This window comes from Lactuca serriola, chromosome 1 (genome assembly GCF_051521515.1).
Source record: "Lactuca serriola cultivar US96UC23 chromosome 1, Lser_US96UC23_V15, whole genome shotgun sequence".
NCBI classification, from domain to species: Eukaryota; Viridiplantae; Streptophyta; class Magnoliopsida; order Asterales; family Asteraceae; genus Lactuca; species Lactuca serriola.
Genome location: NC_136408.1, coordinates 79,254,152 through 79,266,097, shown reverse-complemented (window position 1 = coordinate 79,266,097; position 11,946 = coordinate 79,254,152). Strand labels below are relative to the sequence as shown.

General features: G+C 32.5%; 2 protein-coding genes across 3 annotated transcripts; one reads left to right on the top strand and one right to left on the bottom strand.

Annotated features, from left to right (window-relative positions):
• Positions 1-1,661: 1,661 nt before the first annotated feature.
• LOC145057590 (auxin-responsive protein SAUR50-like) lies at positions 1,662-2,066 on the top strand. The gene has a single exon (XM_079005461.1). The coding sequence runs from the start codon at positions 1,662-1,664 to the stop codon at positions 2,064-2,066; it is 405 nt and encodes a 134-aa protein (XP_078861587.1).
• A 3,751-nt stretch (positions 2,067-5,817) lies between these two features.
• On the bottom strand, positions 5,818-9,983 carry LOC145093271 (ABC transporter F family member 1-like). 2 transcript variants are annotated; one of them, XM_079031361.1, is made up of 6 exons: positions 9,846-9,983; positions 9,528-9,758; positions 7,907-7,980; positions 7,604-7,814; positions 7,181-7,415; positions 5,818-7,112 (listed from the first exon to the last, which is right to left on the bottom strand). In XM_079031361.1, the coding sequence occupies exons 2-6, from the start codon at positions 9,756-9,758 to the stop codon at positions 6,058-6,060; spliced, it is 1,806 nt and encodes a 601-aa protein (XP_078887487.1). In that variant the 5' UTR covers positions 9,846-9,983; the 3' UTR covers positions 5,818-6,057. The 2 variants fall into 2 exon arrangements, with proteins under 2 accessions (XP_078887487.1, XP_078887489.1); XM_079031363.1 differs by lacking the exon at positions 9,846-9,983 and adding an exon at positions 8,303-8,431 and having other exon boundaries at positions 9,528-9,666.
• Positions 9,984-11,946: the final 1,963 nt, after the last annotated feature.

Here is an 11,946-nt window from a genome sequence, read left to right as displayed (position 1 = left end):
CAAACTACATAGACCAACCGTGTAATTTTTTCTAAAAAATATAACTAAACATATAATATGTATGTAAATAATTCAAAATAATTATGATATTAATAATTCGTATATAAATTATTAAATAAAGTGGGGTTTAGATATACCCTAAGAGAGAAACATAGAAAAAAAAACCATTCTAGCTGCCCTTGTGTATTAATGAAATGCATACGACATATAGAGTATGTGAAATATATTTAGCAGATACGGTGTCCATAAATTTGACCATACCACAAACCACAAGGACAAGGATGGAACATTTAATTTAGCCTAAAAATTAAAATCATATTATGACAATGGATTGAAGGCACCTTTCTCTCCTGTGCCCTTTTATAGAAAACATATATGAGGTTGACTGTACATAAAAAGAAAGGGGTCGACTTATAGTATCATACAATTGGACGTAGTAATCATCCAACCAATTATAAAGCACCTGTGTCGGACCTACTATCTAAACTATCTAAATAAATCTATCAAACAAATGTAAATCAAACGCTAAAAATTAAGATCTTTTTTATGTATACATCTTACATTCTTGCTATTATATTTAACGCTAATCACATGCATCTACTCCATGGACACATACTATATAACCAAAAAAAAAAACTCATTATAACTGGATTAAAGTGATCAAATCACCTTTTTTTACGATTAAAATTACTATCTTTTATATAATAAAAATGACCAAAAGACAGTCCTGACTTGCAATAAACGAAGGTGGTGGTACTCTTGTCTTGAAGTAACTCGACACCAAATAAAAAAACACGAAATATCCTTCGAGCAATCTTAATCAAGCGCACTTGAGACCCTCTGGCATTTCTTGACCTTTTGATGCACTTTCTTCTGTCGCTCAGCTCAGGTCTTGTTGTACTTACTACCAGTACCCATACTCTATTTATTGAAAGTACAACTTCATGAAGCCAAGATACAATACAACTGATATGATCACTTGAATTGTGGTTGTCATAGTGTGCTGGGACGTTAGGGCCTGTTGCTTGAGCTTTTAGCGTCATATATATATAACATGTAAGTTTTAGTAATAATTTTACGATGACAATTTAATAATATATATTAGGATAAGGCTGGCTGCTGCTTGTATAGATCTCATGTCAAACACATCTTGAATTATTAGTTTATATAAATAGCAAATATATAAACATCGACATGAAATCAAGACCTAATAACGATAGATAAGAATATATGAACCATGCAATGCAACATGTACAAATCCACAACCAAAATGGTTATATATTTTTGACAAGTAATTAATATCCATTATAAGATATATATTATACATATACTAGATATTATCTTGTAAAATTTTGACATGGAGGATTAATAGATATATATACATACAATTTGCATATAAAACGTTATAATATTTGCTCAATAAAGTAGGCCATAATATAGAGGTGACTCTACCTTGGGAAGGGCCCGTTGAGACTCGAACTTCAATCTCCATGCACATGCAAATGTTCAAAAAACAATCTCTCTCTCTCTCTCTCTCTCTCTCTCTCTCTCTCTCTCTATATCTCTCTCTCTACAGTGGTACTATATAAGGATACATATGATAGAGGAAATGCACTCAAAAATCAAACAACATTTTAAAAAAAAAAAATCAAAAAGTTTAGATGGCAAAGGTGAGAAGTGGTAGTAATGGTAAGAAAAACAACGGTATTTTGAAGCTTAAGCTAGTTCTGGAGAGATTGCAAAAGGGTCTTTTCTTAGCCAAGAAAAGGAGAGAGTCGTTTTCTGGCCAAGAAATGGTACCAAAAGACGTGAAAGAAGGACACTTTGCTGTGATAGCATCCGATGATTATGTTGAAAGGAGATTTATTGTTCCTATCACTTATCTCAGACACCCTGAATTTTTAAGACTCTTGGAGAGGGCTGCAGAAGAGTATGGATTCGACCATGAAGGTGCATTGATGATACCTTGTAGACCAAGTGAGCTAGAGTGGATATTAGAGAAGCAAAGAAGGTCTGAAGATGGTGAAAATTGGCATTCATATAAAACCATGGTGGAAAGCTGTTGAAATTTTGAACATATAGTGTATTTATAAAACGTAATCTCTACTCTTTTTTTTTTTTTCAAATGTTTGTTATCGGAATGCCTATATGCAAATCCTTGGCAAGTGAAATTAAAAAGTTTTATTGTGAACCGCCCTTTAGTTCTTTTGATAAAAATATGTGTAACATATTTTATATACATAATATTATAGGAAATTATTGGCTAAAATATTAAAAAAAAAAAAAATCTAAACAATTAATAACAATATCCCCTCAGCAGGGGAATTGGTCTGAATGTTCAAATCGGACAGGAAATAAAAAAAATGATAGAAGCTCTTGGTGAAAAAGACATGTACAAGTTGGGGCTAGGCTACCAAGGTGATTTCTGATCTAACAATTAACTAGGAGGTTCTGAGTTCTATCCCAGGCAAAAGAGAAATTTATATTATTTTCCGTTTCAAAAAAAAAAAAAACTCTTTGTCAAGATATATACATATACCGATAGGCATGGGTATGAAACGGTTATTGATGATCACAACTCATACTAATTACAAACCATTTCTCAAACTTGGTATCATCGCATCCGGTATCTTATTACATTAGTAAATAATCATCAAGGTCTACCCACATGCATATATGTATCCCCGTTTATAATCAGAACATGTTAATACTTATATGTTGGAATTTCCACCACCTAATTTCCGATCACAATTTAATCCAGAAAATAACTAAAATTCTTTAATAATTTTAATTTTTAACATCAATAAGATAAAATGTTTAAATATTGTAACTTTGCAATAGGGATGAGTAGTTAGTATCAAATCTCGATCTATAATGGAACCAATACCAAATTTTTTGTTCATCCATTTCTGTATTTGGGATTCTTGGATTGATACTGATTCTATCTCATGCTCATCCCTACTTTGCAAGAGCCAGTCGACTTGGAGATTAAAGAATGAAACATCAAGAGTATGAGGATCGTACCTTTGCAATTTTATTTGTGAATTATTAGGAATTTAGGTTAATATTATGGATTAGATTGATGTAACAAACATCATAAGAACTCATTCTTCAACAAAACTGCTCAAATTGGTTATGATCTTCAAAAAGAGTATGGCATCAACATCTAGAAAATTCAATCAAGCAACAACATTCCCAATTTGTTCACTAAAACATTTCCTACATCCAAATTTGAAAACATGGTATGAAACATTGGAATCCGACGCTTTAAGGAAATCAAGTGATATGATGATTAGAGGGAGTTGGAAACATATTGTACTCTTTTTCCCACTGGGTTTTCTTAGCAAGATTTTTAACGAGGCAATTGTTCCAAATATCTATTATTATTCATGTACTCTTTTTCTTTAATAAAAGGTTTTACCCATGAGGTTTTACCTATTAAGGTTTTAACGAAACATGATATAATCGTTATTCAAGGGGAAGTGTTATGAATTATTATTTAGTGAATGACTATAAAATTTCCTATATTCCCCCATCACTCTCCATAATTAGTAAGCATTATAACAAACATTATTATGAGTTTTATGAGTGTAGTTATGCACCATTATAATGAGCATTCATAACATACTTCACCTTTCATATTTTTTGTCTAGTATAAATAGTGAGTGTTATGTATTGTAAAATTTTGATGATTCCATACAAGTATTAGAATAAAAGTTCTCTTCAATCTCATGTTTTTCTTTACTTGATAATTTATCTTGTTATTTGATCATATTTTATAACAAAACCAAAGTTCTTAATACAACCTAATCTTTTTAATTAGTTTTTTTAAAAAAAAACTAAAAACTAATGTTTTCTGAAAATAACCATTGAAATCACATGTAATTAGTCACAACTATGATTTTGTATCCTCTAATTGTAATTTTCTCATCATAAGCTACAGTTTGGCTCCAATTTCGGCCCATACGTCAGAAGTATAAAAACCTAAAACTTTAGAAATACCTCACATTTTCACACTTTCTAATTATCGTGAGAGGAAATCGCATTTAGGTTGTTCATTTTAAAGGAAATCTCGGGTAGAATGCCAAAAATCGCAACTGTGTGGTTCATCTGTGAATGTACATGTGTCTGATTTCATCTATGAAAGTACAAGTCGTTGATGCATGACCTGTGCATCATGTACTTGTACCTGTTTTTTTGCCAAAATCTTCTCATTATTTATATTTTGTTGTCATATATCCTACCATATGTGACTTCTAGAATCAATTCTATTATTATTACGACAAAAAAATTGTTTTTTTTGTCATATTCTTACCATTTGGACATAAAAAAAAACCTAAAATTCGTGAGAAAATCATAGTTAGATTAAAAGAAATCACAGTTAGAACAAAGGAAATCACAGCTAAAGGGTACAAAATCGCAGGTAAGTGTGGCTATTTTTGGAAAAACTAGATTTTTTTCTATTTCTTAAAAATTCGTTAAGGTATTAGGCTAGATTTAAAGTAAGATATCTTTTAACTTTGATCTCTTTTATAATATATGACTTGGAAATCGCAAATATATAACATTGGATTTGGTCGACAACTTGGTGGAGATTATTTTCCACTTTTGTATCTTGAAACATGGATTAATTTTGGATATGAATATCCCTACCAAGGTGGCTATTAGAATGAGACTGTTTGTACTTTGTACATATACTTTAAAAACACTTATTCAAGTAAATTTAAATTGAAAAAGTGTATATATGAAATGTAAGTTGTTTTGAGGTTGGGGTGTGAAGTTTTGGTACTAAGATGACACACTGTGGTCCATGAAATTGACTATCCAAATAGGGACCTTTCATGGTTTATTTATTGCACATGCAAATGTCATTAATCGGATTTTCCTTTTTTTTTTTTTCCTTTGTAACGAGAAAACACATGTTAAAATGTTATTGTTGAAAATCTAACCGATAGAAATTGATGATTGGTAAACTTAGTGGTTAAATTAGTTGATAAATATAAATTCACATATAAAATTCAAGTAAAAAATAATCGATATTATAAGGCAGATACATATGCATTTTATTTAATTAAAATAAGTTATAAATAGCAGTTTTTTGATTATTTATTTTTAAATGAAAATTTTGACATCCTATATCATATTTACAATATTATTATAAATCTTTTGCATATCATGGGTTGATCACTCGTAAATATAATCATATGACAAAATCTTTAACGACGGCTTAGTTCTAGTGTATTGTATGTAATCAATGTTGTTGAAAATCATAAAAGTTGAGTCATTCTTTCGAATATAGCTATATAGAATAAATATTACCATTATCAATTTATCCGGGCTTTTTTACAATATTTTAACATTTTAGTTGATATTTTCTACTTCCTCAAAAATCCAAACGAATGTCGAAATTGGTTGGCTATAAAATATAATTAGCATTCCCATCATTACGGATAATATAAATTTCAAAATTGCATTTATTTTATTAGTTGTATTAAAAGATCAAAAAAGTGTTAGATTGCTCAACTTAAACATTTTAGAATTGTATTTAAATTGATTCGGTGTTAAGTTTTGGAATCACTTGTTCGATCAGCTCTTTAAATACACTTATTAATAAAATTACATCATCAAACAATTTCAAAAGGAACAACTATTAAAACTTAGAATATGCCTTGCAAAACCAGAGTTATTTTTGTGTGTTTTGGTAGAAAAAGGGTCAAAAAAACATTTTATGCTCTTAGTCTTCTGAAAACAAACCTTTTTTTTTTCTTAAATGTCTTTCCGCCCATAAGCATAATATAAAATTTATGAATGGCCATGTGGTAGCAACTAACTTTGGCTAATTAAGATTGCATCACATATTCACATTACACACTTTCCTTAAACAATATTTCAATCCTTATTGTTTCGGTATCACTAAACTTGTTGGAGATTAGAATGATCCAATCAAAGAGCCCAATGATTTGTACTACAAACGTTACGATACATATATTAATTGAATTAAAATTAAAATTAAACACAATAATATATATCATCAAGACTTGATAATATAAAAAAAACCTACGATAAACCAGCTTTACTCCTCAAATGCTCCTTAAACCCCATAATATCCCCTTCCCATTTAGTCACCTTCTGATTCTCACACACCCAAATCTCACGCGCCACCTGATTAATCAACCTAAAATCATGACTCACCAACACCAACCCACCATCCCAATCATTCAACGCATCAGCCAAACTATCAATCGTCTCAATATCCAAATGATTAGTCGGCTCATCTAACAACAACATATGCGGTTGCCTATACGCCAACCACGCAAATATCACCCGACTCCTTTGCCCGTCTGATAAATTACTCATCGCCATCACTTGCGCTTTTCCGGTCAGCCCAAACCGCCCGATCGCCGCCCGCATCTTTTCCTCCTCGTTCCCCGGATACTCACTCATCATGTACGCCAAAGCCGACATCTCCAAATCAAGCTTCTCCGCCAAGTGTTGATGAAATTGAGCCACCCTCAAGTGGTTGTGCCGCCTCACCATGCCGTCGGTCGGCATCAACTCTCCGGTCATTAGTTTTAGCAGTGTACTTTTCCCCGCCCCGTTCGGGCCCACTAAAGCTACCTGAGAATCTAGGTCAACTCCAAAGTCTAGGTTTTTGTAAATGAGATTTTCAGGCGTGTAACCAAATGAGACGTCGATGAATTGGAGAACAGGTGGTGGGAGCTGACCGACGTTAGTGAACCGAAAGACAAGAACTCTGTCTCGGGTCACTTTTTCGGTCAGCCCGCCCCGTTCCATTTTAGCTAAAGTTTTCTCTTTGGATTGGGCTTGACGGGCGAGTTTGGCTGACCCGTGGCCGAATCGGGCGATGTATTCTTTCATTGACGCGATTTGGTCTTGTTCCCATTTATATTGTTTCATTTGATTTTCTTCAAGTTCGGATCGTGTTTGTACGTATTGGTCGAAATTACCCGTGTACATTTTAAGTTTTTTATTTTGCATATGGATTATATTCGTGCAAACACCATTTAAAAAGTCTTGTGAATGTGAGACAACCACGAGTATACGTTCGAATTTTTTTAGGGTTTCTTCGAGCCAAACACACGCTTCGAGATCTGCATATGTAAGGGCGTTAGCGTCTTTTTATGAAAAATGATTTTGAATTTTTTTTAAAGTGACGGACCGAGGTGATTTGTGGGTTCATCGAGGAGTAAGATTGTCGGGTTCATGAACAGAGCTCGGGCTAAAGCGATACGCATTCGCCAACCACCCGAGAAATCTCTGGTTTTCTTTTGTTGCATGTTTTTGTTGAAACCGAGACCGTTTAGAATCTCGGCCGCCCGCTTTTCGGCTGTGGACGCGTCCATCGCGTCTAACCGTTCGTATACGCGCTCAAGCGCTTCTCCGCCGCCGTCATCCTAAATCCACACAAAACAATTTTTTAACAGGACATGACAAAACAGGTTGTACTGCGTTTAATTGTATTTTGTATTTGACTAAACCGGGACCGATGACAAAAACTTAATTTTTTTCTTTTATGGTGTAATGGGTTGGAGAAGGGTAAAATAGTAAATATCATGAAAGTTGAGGGGAAGATGATAATGACCTGTCCAATCAAGCGTTCAGCTTCTTCTTCCAATTTGAGTCTTTCTTCATCACAATTCATGACAGCTTCAAGTGATGACATGTCAGAAGCTTCAATCTCTCTAGTGAGATGGAAAATGTCCATGTGTTCAGGAATTGGAAGCTCTCGACATCCAATTGAAGTAAGAAGTGTAGATTTACCACATCCATTTAGCCCAAGTAAACCATATCGTCTATAAAGTCAAAGTCAAAGTCAAAGTCAAATCTCATAATTACATTACAAAAATAAAAAATCAAATAAATGTAAATAATACAAAGTACAAACCTCCCGTAATTAAGCTCTAGCTCTGAATCAACAATAAGATCATGTCCATGAAAAGTAAGTGATAAAGACTCTATCTGAAAATATAAATTTAAGAGGTCAAAACTCAAAACATTAATCCACGTCAGCAAAATCGTTCATGTGCCACCTCAGCATCCAGTAAATGCTATTCTTGACATAAAAAAGCAATCAATGATCAATCGACAAAAACTATGGTGTAAAATGGGATTTTGGCCATAAGCTTATATGAATTGAATAAAGGTTAGAATCTTTTTTTTTTAATATGGATTCATGGGTTAACTTAATTATGTGGATTTTTTGAATTATAAAGATATATGATAAAAGTTGAATTGGGTTTATTTAACTCCAGCTATTATTCAGTATTCACTATTCACCAACCTTTTGCTTATACAAGTTTATGAGCATTTCATCTTCTTGAGTGACACCAACAGTTTCATGAAGAGTTCATCTTCTTCACTAACATTCCACCATTGATGCCATTGATGATTTGCTCAATCTCAACTCCAACTACAACAACACCAAAAATGAAGCCAGAGAATTTATATCCGTGTTTATTCTGTTTAAATTGAGAAGTTGTACCTCAGGCAATTATACTTGTACTCAAACAAAGGTAAATGATCATATTATGATTACATATTTATACCTTAGTGAACACAACTTGTATCCAACCTAGAAATTGAAGGCATTACCTTTAAAAGTTTTAAAAAAGTGTGGGGATGAATATGTGAAATTTCATTAGGGATAAAATGTTCATATTAGATATTTAAAACAAAAACTGAAGGTCCTTAAGGTAGAGAATTTTGCAAGCCCATATTTTATGTCTTATAGTTCATAATCCTAACCAAATCCCTGTTAGGAAAGTAGAAGTTCATCACATTTAACCACTAAATGAAAAAAAGGGCTTCAAGAAATTCTTAAAAAGGGGATATTTTTGTTGATTTTCCATTCATAGAAGCAAGAACAAACAGACAACAAAACATTTATCATAGGTTCATTCTACTCAAAGAAGTTTAGCAGATAAAACATAACACATATTAATCAGGCTTATAAGAAAATCTCATAAACCTTTTTGTACCAAGTGATCGATCCTTGGAAAACAAATGGCAGAATGATTTGGGCTAAATGGACTCCCATTTGCAAAATCACACTATAAAGATTAAAAGCGTCTATGATACAAGGGCATCAGAGTGAATCATACACCTAAAATTAAGTTGCTTGCAAGTCTCTTAAGCTTCTATGATGTAATGCGATGAGCTAGATTGTGGATATACAAAGAACAGCGAGTAAGCAATCACACATACATGACCAAATTTTTAGTAACAGTCACATCATAAAGGAAACGTATCAAACTAATCAAAGTATGAGATGCTAGGTTAGGCCTAAATTACCTAATATTCAGACCCCTGATTAGATATTTCCTTATATGCAGCCTTGAACTATAACCATGGCAAAGTATTTGAACACTATAAACTAAATAATTTGATATAAATTTGTTAGGTTTTAAAACCTTTCATCTGGACGAAACGAATCAATTGTATGCATCAGTGATCAGACGGAAATTGATCAAAGTAATTAACGATCCAATTTCGATCATCATACTTACCCGAATATCCCTAGACAAAGGATGAGAACAAAGAACTCCAGTACACGTTCGATCAGAAATCGCAAGAGACCCCATCCCATTCGCCAAATTATCGGAACTGGAACTCCCGTTTACCGTACCTATGGCCGCAGCCTTCTTCGATGCGGCAGCAGCAACGGTCTTAGCTCCTCTCTTAGCGGCAGCTGCAGCCTTCTTCTGAGCCGCCTTCTTCTTACTCGCATCAGACACCATCTGAAACAATAACAGAAACACAAACACAAAATCAAAATCCGAATCAAATAGAATACCTAGAAACATGATTTGATTTGAGAAACATACCTTGTGATTGGATGAATGGGGAGATGTAGAGAATTTCGTGAAATATGTTCGGTAAACTTCGATCGGAAATTGAATTGTAAAAGGATTTGGATGAAGGAATGGAGTCGAGGAAGTTATATATAGAGAGGGTGTGGTGTGGTTGAGAAGGATGACACGTGGCGTGTTACTGTCGTTGTCTCCTTGCAAACACTTGTCTTTTGGTGGTTGCGTATCACAATTGATATCCGCCTTTTATTTCCTTTTTGTATGTTTGGCAACATGAAAAAATGAATGAAATCGTTTATTTTATTTTAGGATGTAAGAATTAGCCTTTTGGAAATTAAAATAAAGCGAGTCAATCAATGTTTTCGAAGATTCAGTATATAATTATTTTATGTCTTACAAAATTGCCATTGTAAGATTTAATTGAGATCGTAAAATTCTATAAAAAATAATTACTCTCTAAATTTTCTTGTAAGATTCTGTTTGTGCAATACATTATATTATAAACATTAACATTTGTCAAAATGTTATACACTGTTCCTAAGATCAAATCCATTAAACAGTTACGCTCCTTACTTTCTTGCTTAAACCGTTGACATCTCCATTTTCTCACACTTCAGAACCAAAGCTCTGTATTTGTATCAATCTAATCTAATTTTAATCTACAATCATTGCTTCCTTCAATTCCAGCCTTTTAGATTTCAAAGAGATTCACAACGACAATCAAAACGGGGATATTGCACAAAGTATATATAAATATGATTATCAACATAGCAACAAAATCAGCAATGGATCTCTAGATGAGACATTGCAAGATCTCGAGGAATCTCTTATGATCGGGTTTGTTTCCTCTTCATTAACTTTTAGTGTGAAAGTTCTGTGAATTAGTAGTTGTGATAGATTTGAATAGATTATGCTTCTGTATTATGTGTTCATTGATAAATAACCCTTTGTTCGTTTTATTCTTATTTATGAAATTCTTTCAAGTTTGAGTGGTTTTGAGTTTGACTAATATCATGCTTCAATGGAGGTAGACTATGGAAAAATATCATCAACAAGCTATGTAAGTTTTTATAGATATATAACCTATCAAATTTTACGACCATTTAGTAGTATAACATTATATAAGTTGCCAATTTTTGTATTTTTTTTAAATTCATTTTTTCTTTTGGGAAGTAGTTAGAAAATATAAAGGTTTATTGTCCTTACGCTTGATCTTGATGCCAACTTTTTTGAATGACAAGAAATGCATGGTAAACTGATTGCAATCTTGCTGCATTATGAAGGTGAGAATTTAAACTAAAGAATAATAATATAATTTTTAGTTTTTTCAACATCATTTTTAAATAAAAATATGATAAAACGGTTTATGTTGTAGGCTAAGTGTCTGGCCCCTTGAATGGGATTTATGGAGTTGGTGCACATTTGGATCATGGTTTGATTACTCTTGGTTTCTGATAGTGTTTCTAGAATTCAGGCATGCAAATATGATATTAGCAACATGTACAAGTTTTACCTTTGAAAATTTTTAATTTTTGATTTTTTTTATTTTTAAGGATATGAAAGGACAACGATACTAAGCCTCGGGTGTGAGAATCTGTTGAACCATTAAAATGGGAAGATCATGTTTCTTTTTTCCCCATTAACTGTTGTTTGAAAAGAAATATTGTCATAATTATAAAATATTTTTGACAAAATTATTAATTATGTTACACTTGGTGAAATGGAAGGAAAAGATATATAAAGACAAATTTCTAAAAAGTTGGGACTTCACGGGGAAAGTTTAATTTCTCTTGCTTTATCTTCTATATCTTTATGTATTTAGTAAAAAAGACACGTAATAGCATCCTATTTTGACTGATTCATAGTACTTAAATCTTTAAAAATAACATCTTAGTTTGAAATTTTACCAAAATAACGTGTTTTGACAAAGTAGGATGCTATTTTGACATAGTTTTGCTACATGGGCAAAGGCGCACGTAGCTTAATCTTTTAAATTTTGTTATTTTATTTCATTCATCCAATTTCAAAAAATTAATAAAGCATATGATGTAAATTTCACCTTGATTCCACACTTTATTAAACATTAAATATAGCCTATTATTTCAAAAACTCACCA